Source organism: Chrysemys picta, chromosome 16 (genome assembly GCF_011386835.1).
Source record: "Chrysemys picta bellii isolate R12L10 chromosome 16, ASM1138683v2, whole genome shotgun sequence".
In the NCBI taxonomy this organism is placed as follows: domain Eukaryota; kingdom Metazoa; phylum Chordata; order Testudines; family Emydidae; genus Chrysemys; species Chrysemys picta.
The window spans coordinates 19603769-19626937 of NC_088806.1; the positions used below are offsets into that span (position 1 = coordinate 19603769).

At 44.3% G+C, this 23169-nt stretch overlaps 1 protein-coding gene across 1 annotated transcript; it reads left to right on the forward strand.

Annotated features, from left to right (window-relative positions):
* Positions 1-9235: 9235 nt before the first annotated feature.
* Positions 9236-22112, forward strand: LOC101934465 (transmembrane protein 45B-like). The gene is made up of 7 exons (XM_065570209.1): positions 9236-9319; positions 12894-13106; positions 13895-14107; positions 16585-16769; positions 18281-18426; positions 19086-19211; positions 21566-22112. Exons 2-7 carry the CDS (start codon positions 12923-12925, stop codon positions 21681-21683), a joined length of 972 nt encoding a protein of 323 aa, XP_065426281.1. The 5' UTR covers positions 9236-9319; positions 12894-12922; the 3' UTR covers positions 21684-22112.
* Positions 22113-23169: the final 1057 nt, after the last annotated feature.

A 23169-nucleotide genomic window follows, 5' to 3' on the forward strand; every position in this document is an offset into this window, starting at 1 on the left:
CCATGTGTCCATAATTCATCAATTTATAATCTGAGTATTGCACAGCAGGTACTAAACATTACCTTCCTACTCTTTGGCATGTCTATCTTCAGATTTTGTACTGCTGCCTATCACCAGAGTATAGAAAAGCCTCCCAGGTAAAGTAGATTGGAATAACAAGGTCCCTAATGGATACCCCAGAGTCTAAGGCAATCTGAATGCAACTTCAGGTTTTTAATAGATGTAAACCATACTCCTGAAGGTTGGATAAGACAAATACGTGTGTCCCATCTCCAGTGCTGCACAGGCTGATTTAGAGTCTAGCTGTCCTGCCCAATGAAGGTTGCTTTTGGGACATGTTCCTCCTTCTCCTGCTTCTTAAATCCCATTCCTGCTCTCAAGCAATGATTGATTGTGCAGGTTTTTTGTTTTGTTTTTTTAAGGTACCATAGAATCCCCTGAAAGGGCTGCTGAGCCAGGTCCCACTGCAGATATGGAGCTATCCAATCCAGTGCTGTAATATCCACGCTGCTTGTGCCAGCCTGCTGGGTGGGGGTGCTGTGAAATCAGCTGTCTCCTGGGTTGCTGAGCAGTGAGTCCCTGTGGGTCTGTTCAGGCATCACTGGGAAATCAGCTCTGTGATGCTGCTGGTCGGCTCTGACCCAGTTCAGCAAATTTACAGGTCACAGACTCTCCAGGTAGGGAATCCAGAGTAAAACGGAACCCTTGGACAGAGTCCCTGCTTGCTGAGATAGTGATCCTAGTCTCTAGGGAAAGGGTTCTGCCACCCTTCCTCGTTGAACTTGAGTTTTGTCGCCAAAACCAAAGTCCACTACCCATAAGGTCAGAGTGACCTGCTCCTGCCGAGGCATATACCGCACAATGCTTGTGTCCTTTAATGAATACAGCAATAACCTTTTATTTATAAAATCAAAACATAAGTTCCAACCACAGAAACAAAACTCAGGTGGAATTATGGGTAAGTAACATTATAATTAATGTAAATAATGATGGCTTTTCCCCTTCTCTAGAGGGAGCAGAGTTTCATCCCTCTGAATCTTCAGGCCCTGTGGCTTACACTATTTTATTATTGGGGCATTTGTCTCTCTTATAATCTGACTTTTCTGTCACCTACCTGTGTGCCTCCCTCTAGCTCTGAGAGAACGAGGAGTCCCTTTCTGGGCTGCCATAGGGAAAGGCAGAGAGTCATTTTCCCTGTGAGTAGGATACTGTAATGAACTTTCAGTTGTTGCCTATACCAGCAGCTGCTGTGTGTCTGGTCCCTTCTGACACAACAATGAGAAACGTCTGCCAAGGGCATTAAGAGAACTTGCTGACCAAGCTCTATTCTTTCTTCAACCTGCCTTTGCCAGATAATTAGATCCAGAGAGACACTGGAAATGCCGCTCCCTAGTTCCGATAGGAATGGTCTGACACTGGTTGTGGGGAGGCTGAGGGAGAATTAAAAAAAAAAAAATTTGCATTGCAAACATCCAAAGTTCAAATCCTTATATCCTTGGATAAGAATGATGCTCTGGCGTCACAGACTACAGTGTGTTTTAATAACTGCTAGGAGTAGAATGGGAATTGATTTTGTTTTTGTCCTGGCTTAACCGAACACCTATTCATTTTACAATAGGTTCAAATTATATCTATCTGTGGATGTATGTTTATGCACCCAGGGAAGGCATGGTTTGCATGTTAATGTCCTATTGAGCTTGTGTGTGCATGGTGAGAAGACTTTTTAATGCTGTCTAAAGAGTCTAGAATTGCTAATTAACAATGTTGCAAAAACTCACAGCATACCTTTACCTGAATGCTAGCTTTCCTACTCTCTTATTTTTTCTTGCTTCCACTGAACAGCTTTATTTTGCATTCCTGAATACTAGGAGAAGCATGAATGAATTGATGTGTAAAGAATCAAGAAACAGCATCTCCTCCCAATTAATCCAGTTGACAAGAGCCTTAACTGTAAGCTGCAAGGATTTGAACTATTTTATACAATAGGCATTTTGTAGAAACCATTCCTCCCCCCTCGCCCTTCCCCCCAAATAATGTGTTTGGAATGTTTTACCTAAATAAGCTGCATCATTCCTTCCCCTTACAATGATACAAAACTTGCTGTGAGCATCTTTCAGAATTTTGTTTCTTCTCTGTAAGCTTAGGGTACTCACATAGGTAAGCCAATATCCAAACAGGGACAAGCTGAATTACCTAAATTGCAAAGGGGTGAAAATAAGGGTAATTGAACAATAAATAGAACTGAGGTGACACTGCAGAGGTTTCTGCTTATTTAAAAAAATGTAAAAATTAAATGACCAGATGGTGGCAGCAGAGGTTGGAAGAGAAGGTGATGGTTTATACTGCACAAATGACTCAAGATTTTAGATGATAGTCACCTTGCATCTCTCCTCCCCCTACTTCTCCCAAAAGAAATGATTGAAATCTATTTTCATAAGCTAGGATCAAGATCAAAATTGATCTTGGTTTTTGAAACATTCATTGGATTTGCTCCGCTCTTTGTGAGAGCTCCTTAAAGTGAGAATGGTCTTTCTCCATTTCTTCAGGGCCATACATGCTGCTGTCGATCAAATAAATTGCTTTTTCTGTCACTCCTGTCACTCCCTATTCTCATCCAGCATCTTTTTTTATCCCTTATCACAATCTGGTCACAATTGTAGCAAAGCGCTTCTTTTTCCTCGGCTGTTCCTACCATCTGGAATAACTTCTCTTCTGCCTCATTGACTCCCCAGTTCTAAAAATGTCTTAAGATTCATCAGTATAATGCTTGTTAATTTGTTTTCTCTGTGTGAAGCATATTTATTCCAAAGTATCCTCACATCTAGTGACTGGGAGAGGGGGAGGGAAGAATTAGCAATGGAAGAAAGAAAATATGCAATCCCATCCTATTGCCTGTTAGACAGCCTCTCAAAAGGGGAGTGGGAAATTTTATTTCAACTATGGGCCCACATTGAGATAATCTAGTATACTGAAAAGACCCTCTCAACTTCTGCTCAGCACAAAAAGCCAAAACAATGAGCAAAGATGCTTTTCTTCCCGCCCCCCCTCTACCCCCCTTCTCTGGACATCCAGAAGCAGCTAACTGATTCAGCCAGACCCCTGTGGTTGCAAAATGCAATCAATAAGGGTTTTTTTTTAAAGATTGAGTTCCCTGCCCCCACTCCATCTCAATTAAAGGGGCTAATATTTTCTCTCTTTAAACTATTTCCATGTCTGTTGAAGTCACCTTTGTCTTATCTGGACAGATCGCTTTCTTTCAAGCCCCATCCTCTACACAATTATTGACAAAGCTGAGTGACCCTCACACTGCATGAATCCAATGACCTGGAAACGTAGAGATGAATGTCCTAGCATACAATAATGTACCACACTGGTAATCATGTGTTACAGATCCCACTCTGTGCCCAGTCTGCAGAAAGGGAGAGCCTTGGCTCTTTAGCTCAAGTTGTAGCAGTTCATGTTTTTAGCTCTGGTTCAATCTCTGGTGTTTAGGCCAAGTTGGCAGCAATCACAATAACACTCAAGCCCAAACCATCTGTCTCACAATTTCCCCTAGTCTTTGTATACACTGGAACTGGGGGGTGGGGAGGTAGCACTTTCCTCTTGATGGGAAGTTTTAGGAAAAAACAAAACCACTCACTGGACTCCATCTAGCCTAGCCTGCAGAGACTCCACTTGCCCCTGAAGACATGTTGTCATTGTGAAAAGTAGCTAATGGGCCTGAAGAAACCAGCACAGATGTTTTGATCTGTCAGAAGATAATCAACCACTGACTAGTGCAGGTCCAATTCTGGACTGTACTACACGCAGATCCAATTCTGGACTGTAGCGGATCAAGGAAATCTGAGGACTCCAAAATGAAGCAGACCTGACATCACTAAAGCCTTCTCTGTCTTCTCCAAAAAAGGTAAGATTAAAGACAAGGAGATCACTGGCAAAAATGTCCACATCAAGAGATGTTTCCCGGAGCATGAGTCTGATTGTTCATGCTGTTACATTGCCTTATCAAAGGGGAGGTTTTGATGGTCTCTCTTAATGATAAACCTCACCAAAGCATGGATCCAAATCGCAATCCAGAACCTTAATCTCCCTAATCGCATTCAGAACCTCAGAAGCTGACATTGGTCAAAAGCCAAGGAGACGCATTCCTACAGGTGTTTCCCCTGCCACAAGTCTGCTATTGCAGAAAGGAACTAATATTGTCCAAATCAAAACAACTTTATTTATACCATATGCTTTGTTTATACCATTCCCAAAACATGACTAAATAGTGAACTAACTGGTTTCCACAGCTTAAATGCTAACATCAGCCACTTACTTTGAAATCTTACGCTCAACTATTTGTTTACAATTATTTTAAAATATACTAAGACACAAACCCACATTTTTAATTATACTTTCAAGCATTTAAACTAGCCACATTTTATGTCTGCTTTCTTATTCCTGAGGCCTGCATGGTTAAGCTGATGTGAGCTGCCTTGTCTCGACCTAGCTGTGAAAGTATCTTCACTTAAATTTGGCTCCTGCCGATGTAAGTGCCTCTCTGCGCTGATTTAGTGACCCCACCTTCCCAAGCAGCATAAAGTCACAATCAAAGTTATTAGGTTGATGTAATGTCAGTGTAAACACTGTTATTTACATTGACTGTTACTGGCTTTCAGGAGCTGCCCCAGAATGCCCCCACACTGACAATACAATCGATACAAGAGCTCCTGGTGAGGACAGGCATGACCGACACAAGGAGCCAAGTGTGTGCACGCACAAGCGATTTAATAACGGCGGTAGCTGTATACCGACGTAAGTCAAGTTGGCATAATTTTGTAGTGTAGACATGGCCTGATTTCCTTCTCTGAAGGGAATATCTATGTAGCTAATTTATCCTTCCACAGAAGGCAGACACAGACTTTAATACATCTGATAACATCCTTTCCCCGCTCCCCCCACTTTTAGACTCCTGTAGACTTACTTTGGGGTTGCTGCAAGATCACATTCCAGAGCAGTGGCTGGTGTTGCTACTATGGGTGCCTGTTGCGGATGTGAGTAATCTGATAATATAGGGCAAGAGGATGTTGTTGATCATTTTTAAGATAATATCCGTAATATTAAGTCTGACTCACTTTTTCAATCTTAACAGTATTAACCTAAAAAAAAAGACAATTAAGTTAGAAACCTGCTGTTGCTCCACACTGCAACAAGTATAATATTAATACAGAATGTCCATGCAGGACTCATTTCATGTCCTCAACTAAAGATAGGCTCCACCAACGCCTACCTCCACTGCCTCTTTTACGCAAGATTGAAATCAAAGCGTGGGAAGCAGAACAAGTCCTGCCCACGCTTATACCACTTGTTTCACCGATTATATTGCCTGTTTGAGAGGCAATAATAATACTTCACACTTCTCTAGCATCCTTCCATCTCCAGAACTCAAGCCATTTAATTATCCTTTAATTAAGCCTTTAATTAAATCAGCCTCCCAATTCCCCTGTGAAGTAGGCAAACATTATCACAATTTTTTTTCATTAACTTCAAGTATGGTCATCTCACAAAGGTAGGATGGGGAGGAGAATTGAGCTCAGCATAAAACTTCAGTGGATTTGCGCCCGCTCACAACAGTGTTGAATTCAGCCGCTGGCCTCTCTATTCCCAGTTCTGTTACTGACCAGTCTAGGACCCGGGACATGTGCATTAATATCTCCAGGCGCAATATAGTGGCAGTATTGTCCACCTCATGTTACCAAGCTGTTGTCAAAACTTCACTTTGGTTTTTATAATAAAAACATCCTTTTTTTAAAAAAAATGGAGCCATTTCATACACCTTGCCCCAGCCTGGGTAAGTCCTTCAGTCAGGTTCCGTTCCCACAAAGGAAAGTGGAAACTTGGCCACTTCCTGTCTTTACAGCTGATTGAAACACACCACTGCAGAGTCACCCTTTTATGGAAACCTATCCCAGCATGCTTTGCTCATCACTGGCCCTTTACATTTGGCAGAGAAAAGCACCTTGCGCCTGAAAGTGTCAATTGGGCTGCTGGCTGCTGCTTATTGCATCTTCTTTCCTTCCAGCTGTTAGGTCTTCCACTTACATTTCCCTGATAGTGGCTCAACGTCAATTTTACCACCTGTGAAATGGGGTTAGGTCCCACCTGCTTTCCAGGGAGGGAAGGTTGAGGCTTAATTAATTTTAATGTTTTTAAATGGGCATGAGATTGACAGCTGGAAAGCACTAAGGAAGTGAGACAGGACCGGGACTCTTCAATTTAGCAGAGAAATGTATATCACAGTCCAATGGCTGGAAGTTGAAGCTAGACACATTCAGGTTGGAAATAAGGTGTAAATTTTTAACAGTGAGGGCAATTCAGCACTGGGGCAACCTATTAAGGACCATAGGGGATGCGCTATCACTGGCAAATTTTTTAGGCAAAATTGGTTTGTTGTTTTTTTCCTAAAGGCTCTGCTCTAGGAATGATTCTGGGGCAGTTCTCTGGCCTGTGTCATACAGGAGGTTAGACCAGATGATCACAGTTGTCCCTTCTGGCCTTGGAATCTAAGTCCATTCATCATGACCTCCTGTTGTAAAAATGCTTTGAGATCACTGCTGAAAAAGCTCTGTGTAAGTGCTAGGTCATATTAGCTCTAGAAGGGGGGAGGGATAGCTCAGTGGTTTGAGCATTGGCCTGCTAAACCCAGGGTTGAGTTCAATCCTTCAGGGGGCCACTTAGGGATCTGGGGCAAAATCAGTACTTGGTCCTGCTAGTGAAGGCAGGGGGCTGGACTCGATGACCTTTCAAGGTCCCTTGAAGTTCTAGGAGATAGGATATCTCCATTAATTTAAGGGGAAATTGAGGCTATGTGACTTGCTCAGCGTCACTCAAGAAGTGTAAAGCAGGGGCAGCTCTCCCCAGGCAGTCTCTCTGTCACCACCAGTAGTACCATACCTGGCATGGTGTCGCTGATAGCAACGTTGATCGGTGAGGAGTGAGCAGCTACCCTGTTTCTGGTGTTCAGGTCCCTAGGCAGGGTCAGGCACCTCTGAGGGGAAACTGGCAGGCTCCTCATGCCAAATAGCAGGGCTGGGAGAGGATCCCTTTCCCCATGAGCCTCTCGACACCCAAGTCTCCAAGTTGTATGTTCTCTATGCTGGGGATGCCAGGCCAGCTCTCTCTCAGGATCTTAAAGGCTAAGCCTGGGTGAAACCATGTGCGGGGGGAGGGATGGGTTTTTGCTTTTTCTTCAGGCTTCTTGTTAAATCCCTGCTTGCTTTCACCTGCCTCACTCTGCCATGCTGGGTTTCTCTCCAGCTCAGGCTAAAAGAGCTGGCCGGCCTCGCTTGTACAGAGAATTCATCGTGGCCTGAACTGTCCCCCTCACGTCTTTTCCTCACAGCTGGGAATAGAGAGAGACTGGAAGATGTGGCGCTCCCCTCTATGTGAGGCGAGGACCTTCTTCCACTGCTGCTGTTTGCCTGAGACACCCGCCACTGCTTCCGCCTTTCCTCTTGGGTAGGATCATTGCCTCAGCGGTGTTTGCTGTCCTCTCCACCCAGCTCGACAGCTCAAAGTCTCTCCTTCCCAGCCCTCCACTCGCACCCCTTCCAGCCTCACCAACTGAGTTTCCTTGACTATTCCCAGATGGCCTCCGCTGATGCTAGTCCCTGTCAACAGTCATGAAAGCAGAGGTGAATGCTTTCCATCTCCCAGCTGTGTTGCTTAGCAACTGGGGTGCTGACAGTGTTAGTATCCCTGTACACTGGTGCGGCGGTGAAGTGACAGAGGCTACCGCTTCCTTGGCTGTCCTCACAGAGGCTACCGCTTCCTTGGCTGGCCTCACCGGCGTTGTTTGCAGTGGTGGTGTAGCCGTGTGAGACCCAGGGTATTAGAGACACAAGGTGGGTGAGGTAACAACTTCTACTGGACCAACTTCTGTGAAATCACTTTGTTACACTCACCTTTTCTGCCATCACCAACCCCGTCTTCCCACCCCCCTCGAGAATAGGCACCTGTGGTAAACACAGACCTCTAATAATTGAACAAGCACTTGTGAGAGAAAGGTGCTTCCTCAGAACCTGACACTTATTGCTCTCATTCCAAAGCTATCTGAGGTAACAGCCATTGGTAGGAGGTGGCCTAGTGTTAGTAGTGAAGTATTGCTTTGGGTATTTTACATTGTGTGGGAGGCTTTCCTGGCTGTCCGTACTTGGATTGCACTGAAAAATGCACTAATGCATGGCATGCGGGTGCAGTGCACTTCATCAACCAGCTCATTTGTAAGCCTCCTGGTCTCTGGTTAGATCTTACTTATGGTCCTAAACAAAAGCATGAGAAGCATATCACCACGCTGGTTTGTATTAAAACACCATAGAGGGGTGTGATGCTCTGTAAGTAGATAATAAGACAAGGTTTTTGCCCTGAGGTGCTTACAACCTTTCTACATGCAGCCTATAAAGACTTTGAGGGGTTGGAAAAGAGCTTAAAGGAGCACTTTGTATTTACTTGTGATCTCTGCAATTAAGTAGCTATATTAACTTGTCGTCTTTTATTTACTGCGGGTATGATGATACTGAGCAGCTGCTCAGTGGAGGGTTAGTGGCGGAATGTTAGATGAAAGAAGTGAGTGCTTCTAGATAGATTAAGAGGTCTTTATAATTGAATCTTCATAGAAATGAATGAGTGTTTTGTTTATGGTGGAGGGAAATTTCACAAGTCCTCAGCTTCAACTTATGAAACCCCTGGCCTGAATTCTCAGTTATATTAACTCCTACCCCCCCCCCCCTGCACACCCTAGCAGTTGCACCTGCTTCACACTGTCAAAGCCATGTGATGGGGCATTAATGTAACTGAGAATTCAGGCCCGAAAAGTTTTACGAGCTTCCAACTTGTAACTCTACTGAGTTCTCCCATCCTGTTGAACAGCAACAAACTTGACTAGTCAGGATACTGACCAGGCTTTCTTCCGTCATCAAAACCTGAACATGATGTAACCTGAGTAAGCCTGTTTATCACAAGAATAAAAATTAGTGTTGGGTTTGTTTAATTTCATGGTGAAATCCTAGAAGAACGTTAATTTTCCTTAGGAAATACAGCAGCAAACAGGTGTCAATCACTGTGAAAACTGGTTGACTCAGACCTTTTCTGATCTGGTTTGAAGACATTTAGGGTGGAGCATCTGGATTAAGAGTCACCTCCCTGCTCTACTCCTCCCCTTATCTGGGACTTCCATTTCACTTCTCCTTACTGCTGCTGCTCACATCTGGAGTGTGAGTGGGAACAGGTGCACCTCACCTCTGCAGCAGGAAGGAAGCAGGCAGTGCTGACAGCACAGGTAAATTCCTCCTCCTCCTCCTCCTCCCTCCCATGGGGAGATGCTGAATGGTCTGTGTGTGAACCTGGCTTTCTGAGCTTTCTAAGATCTAGGGAGCTGGAAGGAAGGGTTATCTAGATGCAAGGGGAACAGGCTGGGAATATGGTTCATGCTGTTGGAAGGGGCCTGGATGAAGAGATGCTGGGGAGGTGTTTTTGAGTTCCCATGGTTAACCCCTCTCCCTTCCCCCCCCCCCCAAAAGAAGAGTCACCTTTTGAGGACTGCCTGGCTTTTAAACTTTGTGATCTTTAGTGAAAAGGATCTTCCTGCAATTGGAGGATGTTGGAGGGCTATGCTGAGCTGAAGGTCCCTCCTTCCTCAGGGATCCCCTCCACCATCCTAACCACTGGGCGAGGTCAGCTAGCAGCTCAACAGCCAGAAAGCAGATGCTTCCAGGTGTGTGTGCATGGCATCAAGTATCAGGGGGTAGCCGTGTTAGTCTGTATCTACAAAAACAACAAGGAGTCTGGTGGCACGTTAAAGACTAACAGATTTATTTGGACATAAGTGCATGGCAGTCAGCAAGCTGACAAGCTCTTTTCTCCTCTTGGCAAATTATCTACAAGCAGGCTCTGATTGTTTGTTTTTATGAATGTATGTGAATTATTTACCACAAGTGCTGTAATTGGTCACCAAAAATCACATGGTATTGTTGCCTCCCGATTGGCTGACTGGAATCCTTGTAAGCAGAGAGCAGGCACTTGCAGTACAACTAGTCATGGGTACGTGCACATTCAGCTATTCGCAGGGATAACAGCCGTGTCCCCTCCTCCCATGCAGATGAAACCCAGTTCTTGGGAAAGGGGATGTGAACCTTGCCAAATTGAAAAGGGATTTGCAATGCCCTGTGAATGTTCATGTGAATGCCCCCAAAGAGCTAACAGTATAATTTTACATATGACACACAATGTGTTTAATAGACTCTCTGCTTTCAGATTCCCTCCCTAAAAGTCACTTCCTTTGTCTTAGCTTCTGCCACTTATCTCCCCTCTGGTGCAATCCATTTCCTCTCTGACCCCTAATTATATTTGGGGAAACAACAAATGCAAAACAAACACCTACAGTGTACATGTCCTGCAAGAAGGAAAATACAGTCTTCCCTTGGCACTGATTGACCTTTTTTCTCCTCCCTTCTCTGGGTGTTTTCCCCTTTCCTGTCTAATTTGGAATGTAAGCTCTTTGAGATGGAGACTTTGTCTTCCTATTTCTATGCAAAACATCTTGTTCACTTATGGCATACGTAGATTGTTCAGTGCACAGAGTTGTTAAAACATGGCAATCTTCAATAACACCCCAATCCTCTGCATGCAAGATAGAGTAGTCAGTCTGAATTAGATTGAGTGGCTTAAAATGTTCCTTTCAGTGTCCATTAATTCACACTTACTATTTTAAATTTTATTTTGCCTTTCTGGCTGCCCATTAAGGTTTTTAAATTCATTTTGTCATTCTTCACAATCCTTCGCCAACCTAAATATTTCACAGCAGCTTTTGCTCCCTCCCCATTAACTCCGTATGCCAGGTTACTGATAAATATGTCTACCGGGCTAGATCATCAGCTGGCGTGAATTAACACAGCTCCATTTGGGTTAATGGAGCTATGATGATTTATGCCAGCTGGACCACAGAATACAATTAGTTCTAGTATTGATTTCCAAGAAAGCCTACTATTAACGTCTGTCCATGATGAGAAATATATGGGTATTCCTGTGTCATGTCAATGGGGACTTTTTTAGGTGTTACTTAAGCTGAGACCCATCATAACTCGTACATAGGCGTCCTAAGTAAGAATGAAAGGTAGACCCAGGTGGTATGAAGGATAATGCTTTTATCTGAGCAAATAGGAGTAAAGATGAGCCCAAACCAGAACACTTATTTGAACCAACTCCACTTGGAGAAAATGAGGCCAGAGCCAATCTATCCTGTCCTGGGTTTTGCAAAACACAAACCCAACCTTTTGAGGCTTTGTAAAGACCTCTTGATCCCTAATCTCCAGTACCTGTCTATACCACACCCTATCCTTATTTTGAATTGCACACCTAACTACTCCCTAGCATGGGAGGACTTAAAAAATGTGCCAAGGTGTTTGTCTATCTAGATTCTGACAGCCCATGTGCTCAGGACTCTACAAACATTCCATAATGATAATCACTGCCCCAAGGGGTTCCCAGTATAAACTGGACACTCACATAGGAAAAGTTCAATATCATTAGAGTACCGTGGTGGATTATTATTAATCTTAGTGGAAGGAGAGTGTCGAAGATCTGACGAAAGAGAGGAAGGTTTGTGTGGCACAAAAGGGGTTGTGTTTTCCAGTGCAAGAATGACCCAGAAGAATGCATGAAGAAGAATGGAAGGGTACCAAAAGGCAAAAGGAAGGTTTAAGTAGCTGGAGGGTACTAAGAGGAAATGACCAGAGAATATTTATTTAAAGCCCAGCATGTGAATTATAGCAAGCATTTGAATAATAACTCCTTGTGCATTCCTGTGCTCGCTGTGCTCGCTTCTTGGACCTCTTGCTAGATCTTGAGTGACAGTTAATATTCCTCAAAGTGTACAGTTTCCCAGAGCATGGCCAGAAATGCTCATTGGATCTCAACGTCTTCTGTTTTGATTTTTGTTTGTTTTTGTTTTATTTCAACCGGTTCCTACCTCCTGCCCTTGCTCTCTGATTCCAACACAGAAAACAATGCCCTCAGACATTAACTGTCTCCTTGTTTCTGAAGATTCAATCTCTAACTCTGGTGTCAATGCATCTCACATGCATGATGTGAGAATCATGCATGAACATGCCAATGTAGTCATTGTTACATTTTCCATACGTGCTCTGTGATCCTTGCATTTTTGTACCTGGGACTCTGGGCTGTTCCCCAAAACCTGGGATGTCTGGTCACCTTAACTTTATAGGAATCTCATTTGTTTATCTCGGTTGTTCAGTATTCAAGTTTTAATGAAGCCAAAGTTCTCTGGAGCGATTAAGAAATCACATCCAACCTGGCTGGCTGGACTCACACCCTATTAATTACTTTGCTTGAAGGGAGTTAATGTTCCTAAAAATCTTACGTACTTGCTTTTTGCCAGCAATAACTTTGCTACCTTCCCATTAAAAATCATCTGGCTGCCATGCTCGTCTGTAAGATATTAGCAATAGAATGGTCTAGATAATTAGTCCTGCCACGAGTGCAGGGACTGGACTAGATGACCTCTTGAGGGCTCTTCCAGTTCTATGATTCCCATAGCATTAAAAAGCCCCTGCCATGGGCAATCCAGTTATTATGCAAATCCTTCCCTCTTCTCCTCCAGTGGTATCATGGCTCTTTCTGTATTTCTTTTGCAGTTGCTGTTGATTACCGCTCTGTTGTTATAAGGACAGAGATGTGCATTGGGATTTCACAGGAAGCCAAGTGCCTTGGTGTGACAACATTGCAGACTCCAGGACACAGTGTCTAGAGAGGCAAGGCTCCTCTGCGTCATCCTGTTGTCAAGGTGATCGATGACAGGGCGACTTTGAACTTTTTTTTTTTTTTTATCCTTTCAGGCCCAGGTATCCAGCAAGTTGGCTCAGTGATGTCAAGCTTCAAAGGCAATGCCCTTAGGGGCACTTTCTTCCTGGTCTTCGGGCTCGGTTGGTCTGTGAAATACCCGCTGAAATACCTGAGCCGGACGCTGAATGCAGACAGTCAGGCAAGTCGCTGGATCCAGAAACTGGATATCCTCGAAGGGGCAGCCAAAGCTTTCCTTGCTGTAGCAGGTAAGGACGGACTATTAGTCACTACTACTTTCCCCAGCAGCCCAATGACCCATGAAAAACCTGCCATTATCATGCTGCGAGTAGTCTCTCATCAGAGACTCTGTGGACTTACCCCATGGCAGAAAATGTATGATTCTGTTTTCAGATGCCTTCATTTTAGCATTTTATATAGAAGTCTTACAACATCCTCAAAAACAGCTAGGCAAACCCTACACCACCATACAAGCATGCTTTATGAATGGCATACCAGAAAGTAGAACAGGAGTACTTGTGGCACCTTAGAGACTAACAAATTTATTAGAGCATAAGCTTTCGTGGACTACAGCCCACTTCTTCGGATGCATATAGAATGGAACATATATTGAGGAGATATATATACACACATACAGAGAGCATAAACAGGTGGGAGTTGTCTTACCAACTCTGAGAGGCCAATTAGAGTTGGTAAGACAACTCCCACCTGTTTATGCTCTCTGTATGTGTGTATATATATCTCCTCAATATATGTTCCATTCTATATGCATCCGAAGAAGTGGGCTGTAGTCCACGAAAGCTTATGCTCTAATAAATTTGTTAGTCTCTAAGGTGCCACAAGTACTCCTGTTCTTCTTTTTGCGGATACAGACTAACACGGCTGTTACTCTGAAACATACCAGAAAGTGTCTCCAATGGATGATCCTAAACAAACTCCATTGGGACTTCTCATTCTCTCCAGCCTGGATGATATTCTGCTTCCTATCCTCATTTAGAAGGAAAAAACATGATCTGTATTTGCCTCTATTGTCTAGGGATGCTGGCTGAGCAGTTCGTCCCCGACGGCCCCCACATGGGTCTCTACAGTGGAGAGACCTACAGCTGGGAGAAGCTGACTAACTGGCAGTACACGACCATGTACCTCTTTTATGGCCTCTCGGGCATTGTGGATGTTCTCTCCTATTCCCCGCTCAAACTGTCTCTGGGACTGGATCGCCTCTTGCTGTCCGTGGCTATGTTTACTGAAGGTGAGTAGTAAGTAATGATAAAAGGGCTGAACTGTTTGGCTGACTGAACTTTCAAATGACAGAAACTTGGTTGAGAGAACATAGCTGGAGATCTAATAAACTGCTTCACCAATCACTGGGTCACATTTTGATGGGATTGGATATGAAACCGTGGCTGGTCCCCAGGTTCATGTGAAAAGTCTCAGAGCCTCAATTGAAGCTCTCAATGCACGTGGCCCAAGGTTTGAACCTGCAATTAAACCTGGCCAGTTCGGTGAGGTTTTGTGTTCTTGTTGTTGTGAGCATTTTGCCCAATTCTAATTACACACATCCAGCAGGGCAATGAAACAGTCCCAAGGCCTTTTGTTTTTGGTGGTGCAACATCCCAACTCGGCCATGTTATGTGGACATCAAAGGCAGCAATAGCAATAGCAAATGTCCACTACATGACAGCTAAAGAGGGGAAACAAACTTTGTCTAATAACCAGAAAGGCAGAACCAGCTTTGGAGGCATGGGAAACAGGCGTGCATAGGGCATTGCCTGAAGTGATGAGTTGGGTATTTGGAGGCTATGCATAATTTACAGCCACTAGATGGCAGTAGTGGTTTAGGGAGAGGAAGCTCCTTCCCTCTCCCATGGACCTGTGTGATTATGGAGAAGGAGGTTGGTTAGGGTTACCATATTTCAGCGAGCAAAAAAGAGGACGGGAGGAGCCCCGCCCTAGCCCCGCCCCTGCCCCTCCCACTTCCCACCCCCCCCTGACCTCCCAACCCTCCCCCCGTTCCTTGTCCCCTGACTACCCCCTCCTGGGACCCCTGCCCCTAACTGCCCCCCAGGACTATCTAAGCCTCCCTGCCTCTTGTCCCCTGACTGCCCCAACCTTTATCCACACCCCCACCCCCAGACAGACCCCTGGGACTCCCACGCCCCATCCAACCACTCCCCACCCACTGACAGCCCCCCCCCAGAACTCCCAACCCATCTAAACCCCTCTGCTCCCTGTCCCCTGACTGCTCCGATCCCTCTCCGCACTCCTGCCCCCTGACAGCCCCCCCCAGAACTCCCAACCCATCTAAACCCCTCTGCTCCCTGTCCCCTGACTGCTCCGATCCCTCTCCGCACTCCTGCCCCCTGACAGCCCCCCCCCAGAACTCCCAACCCATCTAAACCCCTCTGCTCCCTGTCCCCTGACTGCTCCGATCCCTCTCTCCACTCCTGCCCCCTGACAGCTCCCCCCCAGAACTCCCAGCCCCCTACCCCCCCCCCGCTCCTTGTCCCCTAACTGCCCCCTCCTAAGACCCCCCCCAACTGCCCCCCAGGACCCTACCCCCTACCTGTACCCTGACTGCCCAAAACTTTCTCCACTGCCCCCAAAAAGCCCCCCCTGTTTCTTGACCTCCACCTCCAGAACCTTCCTGCCCCCTGACCTCCTTACCCTGCTGCTCAGAATAGAGTGTTGGGCTCTGTGCAGCCGAGCCGGACACGTGGCTGAGCTCCCGAGCACAACAAAACCCGGTCTGGCCCTGCACAACAAAACCCGGTCTGGCCCTGCACAGTGTTGCCGGACTGGGCTGCAAGGCAGCTGCTGGCTCAGAATGCAGGGCGGATCCGGCTCCTCTACAGCTGCTCCCGAGTCCAGCCCGGGACTTCCCTGCAGCCCTCCCAGCCACTCTCTGCTAATCCCGGACATTGTGAGAGCTTTGCAAATTCCCCCCGGACGCTATTTTTAGCACACAAAAGGAGGACATGTCCGGGGAAATCCGGACGTATGGTAACCCTAAGGTTGGTTGTCTTTTAGGACCTGATCTAGGGTGACCAGATGTCCCGATTTTTACAGGGACAGTCCCGATTTTTGGGTCTTTTTCTTATATCGGCTCCTATTACCCCCACCCCCGTCCCGATTTTTCACACTTGCTGTCTGGTCACCCTAACCTGATCCTTCTCGTGGGGTGACTTATGGTGGTCTGTAGTGACCAAAATGGAGCTTCTTTTCCTTGGCTTGATCCTTGGCCGGGAAGAAAGTTCAGTATTAAGCTCATTGTTATGCTCCGAGATGTGGACTGACTCGTATTGCTGCTGCTTGTTTTGGAGTGGGAGTGGGTACTGCAGGCACACCCGTCTGATGTCCTGTGGGGCAGACGCTATAATCTAGGGCAAAAGAAGCTTTAAGCTCTGCCTTGCTGGAGGAAGCAGATAAAGTCTTGGGGTGCAATTTTTTTAAGCGTGGTACTATGGGGTATAATGTGTTATCCTCCTTGCCGCTCTCCATGACTGAAGATTATCAGAGTGGGGAGCTCTCACCTGATTTGTCCCATAAAATTCAAATATCCATCTTTGCCTAATGGGCAGGTAGTTGCACATGCACAAAGCAGGAAAAAAATGTATCTATCTATTCCATTAAATGCAACCCACGCTTGCTATGGTCACTGATGAATCCTCTTCACTCACGGTCTTGATACATTTTAATTATTATGTAATGTGGTTTGATTTCTGGCAGGTTTCCTGTTCTGTTTCCATGACTACAATAATACCGCTCTGGATCAGCACCTCCACTCCTTGCTGCTCATCGCTATATTTGGTGGAGCCCTTTGCGCCCTGATGGAGGTGTTCCTGCGGGATCACACCATCCTGGAGTTCTTCAGAACCAGTTTCTTCATCCTCCAGGGATCTTGGTTCTGGCAGGTCAGTTGTTCTGATTTGATACTTTCAGCTGAACTATAGGTTTGGTGGGGACAGGGAAAGAAGAGAAGGCAGTGCGGTTATTGTTTGTAGTGTGATGGCACCTAGGAGCCCCAATCATGGAGCAGGACCCCATTCTGTTAGGTGCTGTACCAACGCAGAACAAAAAGACAGCCCCTGCCCCAAAGAGCTAACATTACTCATTATAGACCAATGGTTAGTATCCTTTAATTATTGGTGATCTTGTCGGGTGTTTCTTAGTAAATACCATGTAACTATATAGCTGTTCATTCTTCCAGATAATTTGGTAATGGCACATTGGACCAAATTCTCTTACCTTCAGTGGATTTACACCATGGGAGAATTTTGCCCATTGGGTCCTTAAATAATTTAGCTCCTACTTTGGGAAGGAGCGTCCATCTGTGTTTGTACTGCTAAGCAGCTCTTGTAGCATAATGGTATGTTGCTCACCCAGTTTCACTGTATGGGGAAAGGACATGGTAAGACCAATAAAAACTTCTTTAAGGTATTGAAGTCATTGTCAAAAAGGATTTAATCTCTGGATTCTATAGATTGGTCTGAATATTTCACCACATAAGTCATAGGTTTCATGCTCTTAGTTTGCACCACAGCTACTATATGGAGACTTGAGTATATATGCAATATTGACCACTCCAAGTATTACAAAATCTTTAATTGGGGGACCCCCAAAATCAGGAGTAGAAAACTCACCAAATATTGTGAGACTTGCAATATAATTGTGAAAGTTGGCAACACAGTACAATATATGTACCTCAGGCCATGTCAAAAACCCATGAGCTGTAAGACCTGCATTAATTTTTCCAGTGGACAGGCCACCAGACCCAGTTCCTCACCAGCTCTGCCTGGGATGCATTGTACTAGCTTGGGCAAGTCACTTTGCTGCTCATTGCCTCAGTTTCTCTACCTGTCAAATAGGCGTAGCATTCACCTTCCTTTAAAGGCTTTGTTTGTTAATGAGTCAGAGACAGAATCATGTTGCCTGACTCCAGAGCCTTTGTTTTAACCACTCTATAGAGAGATTTCCTAGACAAGAAATATTATAATCTTCTTGTGTCCAGCACCTTGGACTAGACAAATTCTAGTGCTCAGGAGAAGGGTTTGGGGGAGGGGAGAGCAGAAGGAACAGGCTAGGTCGAGGTTTGCCCCGTGTCAGTCCTTCTGTTCAGAATTGTAAAGGTGAACCTATTCATTCCTGGCGTCCGAAGAGTTAATAGAGACCGACGTATCATTAACAAATCCCCCTGTTTAAAAAGTTTGTCAAGCCAAGAGGTTGTTGCAAGCAGGGGGAATTGGTGAGGACTGTGGTTTGATAGTGAGCCAAGAGCATTCTGCTTCTAGTCAATGGGTGGATTTGTCCATTGCTCGACTAAATGCTGAGGCTGCCATAATAATTAAAAAGTGCAGAGATGTGCTAGAGAGGCTGATACCCATCTTTCGCTGTAAAATGGCTAATCTTTTCTTCTTCTAACCAGATTGGGTTTGTGTTGTCCCCACCATGGGGAGGGCCAGGCTGGGACCAGACTGACCGTGGAAACTTCAAGTTCCTCACCATGTGCTTCTTCTGGCATTACGCAGCTGCTCTTCTCGTCACAGCAGCCAACTCTGTTTTTTCTTATTGGTATGTGGTGGGGCGGGGCAGTGGCATGCCAGGACTAGACAACAATTTGCGTCTACTTTACAGTAATTAGTCATCATTTGTCAGCGGCAGATAGTTTGTGCAATAATTAGAGCTACTTCAATAGCACTGCAGTGCTATGCTGAGCAACCTGTTCACATGTTGCTGTGTGCACAGAATTCAGATTAGTACCAATGGGAGTGACATGTATGTATCAAGTGTAGGAGAGAATCAAAACAAATAAGCACCGCTGCTGTTCTATGGGTAACAACCTGTTTTTATGGTGGATGCTTCCATAATAACTTAATTACTGTTGTTGCCCCAAAATATTTAATTGATTCTCTCATTGTTGACACAGGTAGCAGTGGGCTTTTAGGGAACAAGCAGTCTGACTGGTTGAATATACCAGGTTAACATAACCAGACTGAAAGCATATGCCTAAATTAAAAGTCCTTATGCGACAAATGACGGTGAAGGATCTCATGTTACATAGAGTTGAACAGTTTTTGGTGTAACAAAGATAGCAGGGTTCCCAGACCATTTGAATTTGTGTAAAGTCACTAGGAGACAGGCTTGTTGCCATAATCAGTTACTAAGCTAGATCAGTGTTTTATCATCAGGCCAGTGTGCACATTAATATTTTTATTTTCCTTTTAATGCAGGTACAGAAAGGCATGTCAAGCAAACTTTGGAAATATTGATGTCGAACTCGACTGTGGGTTTTGTTTACGGAAAGCCAACCAAAGCCCTGAACCTGTCCTCCTCCCAGAGGACGGGTTGGATGAAAAGTGAGGACGTGGCTGATTTCTCTGCTTTCCTGAGGATTGTCCCCTCGTTTAAAGCTCTTAAAATGAGATTTTTATTTGCCATTTTAAATAAAGTTGAGACTTTGTAATGGAGTATCTAAGGTGGGAGGAAAGTGTGCACAATGTCCTATTATGCAATATGTACAGAATTAAGGTGTAAGAATTTTCTCTTCCCAGCCCCCCATCGCTGCAGATTCCCTTATACCCTTGAGAGCTGAAATGTGTGCTGATTTTTTTTCCTTTTTAAGTTATTTTTAAAAGTAATATTGTACATATTGGATGTAGACATTCAAATGTTACGACACTACATGAGCAAGTTGGCATTTGGAGTCTCATATCTATGTGGTTGGCTAAGCTATTTGTACCTCCTTCAGTTTCCAAATTGAATTGAGATTTAGCATTGAACTGTAGAGTTGGAAACCCTAGGCTGGCATTTCATGAACTACCCTGAAATGGGTTTGAGCAAAACCCCGGGGTTACAGCTAGAGTACTGAGAGAGAGACAGGAAGGTCATTCTCTTGCGTGTGTTAATACGATATATTTCATTATTTTTGTGTACAGTATAATTTAATTATATAATTTTCCAGTACCTGGGTCTACAAATAAAAATAGTATTTTAAAAAGGCATGTTTACGCACATCTCTTGAGCTAATGCACCAAGAAGGAAAAAAACTGGTGTAAAAAATGATTTTTTCCATCCTAAACATTTCTGAAATTTAGCTCACCACTTCTCCCCACCCCCTGCCACTCTAAATATCAGTGGAAATGTCCAGGCTGGAAGCTCTTGCTATGGAAGTCTCCTAAAGGAAGTGATGGAGGTTTCATCCAAAAAAGGAGAAGTGCCACTCATGCTAGAGAATCCCTGAAAATTGTGCTATAGGGCTCATTCTTGCAAAAGCTCGGGCGCGTGAACTAGATGCGCTGGGGCTAGGTAGGCCTTTTCTGCCTCTGCTTTCCATGATTCTGTACACTTTGGAGTGGGAACAGAGAGAAGAGAAAATGAACCACGAAAGAAGGTAAAATGGCCATTGTGCCCAAGCATTGCACAAACAGAGATTCATTTAGGAGGTGCTTATCCGCCAGCCTATCCAGACTGCTAATTAATGTATTGGGGGGGAGGGGGATTTGTTAGAGGCATGCAACCCTCCTTGTGGCTATGGATACAGGCAGCATCTCCATGTTCCTACTACAAGACCTTTCTGCAGCTTTCAAAACAGTAGATCACAAAGAGCGGCTGACCTGCTTACCATGCTTGGCACAAGCCTCTTGAAGTCATACCACAGAAAAGAGTGAAACTCTGCAATGCGAGCTGCGTATGTTCTACTCCCCTTCCCTGAAGGCAGGCCTCTCCACCCACCACAACTGGACAAAGTGATGCAAAGCCCCAGGGTCTCACTCAACACATGAGTTTGTTAGATGAGTTGACCTGCTTCCCTCTCTGGAAGATAATGTATCACTTCATTCTAACCAAATTGGGTTTCTGCTGTACCGACCTTGGGGAGGGCCAGCCTGGGACCGGACTGACCATGGAAACATCATGTTCATCACTATGTGCTTCAGCTGGCACTATGTGGGTGCTCTCCTCCTCATTGCCACAAACTATGCCATTGTTTACTGGTATGTGGTGAGGTTAGGCCAGGGGAGAATTGTTGAATGTGGGTATATTACAGAAACCAGACAGGATTTGTACCTATTGTGGCTCACTGACACACAGCTCTCTAAATTCCATTAGACCGGTACAGTGAGAGGTTTAACTTCGATGTGTCGACAAAACTCCTATTGATGCCAATAGCTTTAAGATGCACATAGACACAGGACAGCAGACCCCTGCCGTTCCATATCTTTGCTTGATGCAAGGCAATAAAATATGTAGACTTGGACGTTATTTGACTGGCAGCTGCTTATTGAAAGGCTGAGGGCAATCTGAAAAGGCAAGCCAGGAGATACAAAACTTGCAAGAAGAGCAGGGAATAGCATTGAAATACTCAACCAATTCACTGCTGCCAAAAGCATACATCCCAGTTGTTGTCTTCTCTAGGTCATCCAGTCAAACCAATGAAATGCTGGGTACATGCCAGGTTGGTCTCAGCGGCATGACTATTTGCATACAAGCATAACTACCTGGCAAGCCATTCTTCACTGAAGTGGTTTAACTAAAAGTCAAAGCTTTTGTACTATGATCATTTTGGGTAAATGGAGGCCAAGAGCCCCATTTTTGGTATCCTCTAACAAATATGCTGGGACTCCAAAAAACTACTTATGCATGCAGGAGGTAAATGTATCAGAGTTGTTAGGCTCTTTTTAATTGCATCTGTATCAATGCATGTCTGTTGCAGCTGCCTTAAGAAGTGGAAGAGAAACATTGGAGACCCAGAGATTGAGACTGAAAAAATGAAGTCAGACACATGCGTTTACTCTGCCATCCTCAATGGATCAGATGAAAAGGGAGAATGATGGTTCCCAGCTAGTGGTTCTTTCCTAAAGATCCTGAGGAATTTTAAAAGGAAATGGTGGGTGTGTTTTTTCAGTAAACACTTTTTATACTGGTGCTTCAGTGGGTGTAACCTGGTAGATAAAGCACTGGACTGGCAATTGGGACCTGGATTCTATTCCTATCTCAGCCATAGTTCTGAGCTTGGGCAAGTCACTTCACCTTTTTGTACCTCAGTTTCCCCATCTGTAAAATAGGGATAATGATACTGACCTACTTTATAAAGTGCTTTGAGATCTACAGGTAAAAAATGCAATATAAGAGCTGGAAAATATTTATTTATTTTATTTTATTATATAAGAGGTGAGTGGTATTATTTTTTTCTAGCATAAGCATAGTCTCAAGATGTGGAAACACCTTCTTTCCCCTATTAGCTCTATTAAAATCCTTTAGAACATGCATGCACCCATACTTTGTTTCAGTGATGTTTAAAAAATTGATTAAAGAAGAACAGGAGTACTTGTGGCACCTTAGAGACTAACAAATTTATTAGAGCATAAGCTTTCGTGGACTACAGCCCACGAAACCTTATGCTCTAATAAATTTGTTAGTCTCTAAGGTGCCACAAGTACTCCTGTTCTTCTTTTTGCGGATACAGACTAACACGGCTGTTACTCTAAAAAATTGATTGTATATGGCATATTCTTTACATTCATACTGAACCACAGAGCTGAGAGGACAAGGGTCTGCAGACCAATGCTGCCCCTTTGCCAAGTATTAGAAAATTTGGGGACTTTGATGTGGGTAGTTTTCCCCTTGGAAGAGAAACTAGTGAGACAGACTCAGGTGTATTTTCTAGTGTGATTTTTATTTGTACAAATGAATTGTACAAAAAGTCCTGTTAACCTTGAACATAGATGAACAAATCTGCACTCTAGAATCAGTGGTTTCTGTATGTGGAACTGCCAATGTTATGGTCAAGAAACAGTTCCCTCCTCTCTTAGCCTTGCTCTCTTTATTTAGTCATTGCTCAAGCCTGTCTCAGAAGATTTCCCCGACCCCGACCCCCCCCCCCCCCAATCCCTATTTCAGATCCCTCTGGCCTACATTTACTGCTGCAAGGTAGCTTTGATGGCTACAAGCACCTCAGCTTCTTTTCCCATCTCTTTTTCAATAGAAATACCAATGCACTTTCTGTCCTTGAAAATCTTCTCCTTACTCCCGACTATAGCTGAGTGAAAAATTGATTTTTTTTTATTTATTTATTTATTTATTTTGCTGAGCTGAAGAAAGTACTGTTTAGTTTCTAACTGAAAAGTGAAGGTTTTTCGTTATCTTGCCAAATGGAGAAAACAAAAACAAACAAACAAAATTGTTTAGTCAAATAAAATGTTTTGAATGTAAATTCAAAACGCCATTTCATTAAGTCATTTAAAAACTGGAGACCCTTTTTCTTTTTTTCCAGATTTTTTTTCCAACCAAAACTATGTGCCAAATTTGACCTAAATT

Coding starts and splice junctions, on each gene's coding strand:
- LOC101934465 (XM_065570209.1), top strand. CDS start 12,923: ATGTCAAGCTTCAAAGGCAATGCCCTTAGGGGCACTTTCTTCCTGGTC. Junction 13,107..13,894: donor AGCTTTCCTTGCTGTAGCAG/GTAAGGACGGAC, acceptor TCTATTGTCTAG/GGATGCTGGCTGAGCAGTTC. Junction 18,427..19,085: donor AACTCTGTTTTTTCTTATTG/GTATGTGGTGGG, acceptor CTTTTAATGCAG/GTACAGAAAGGCATGTCAAG.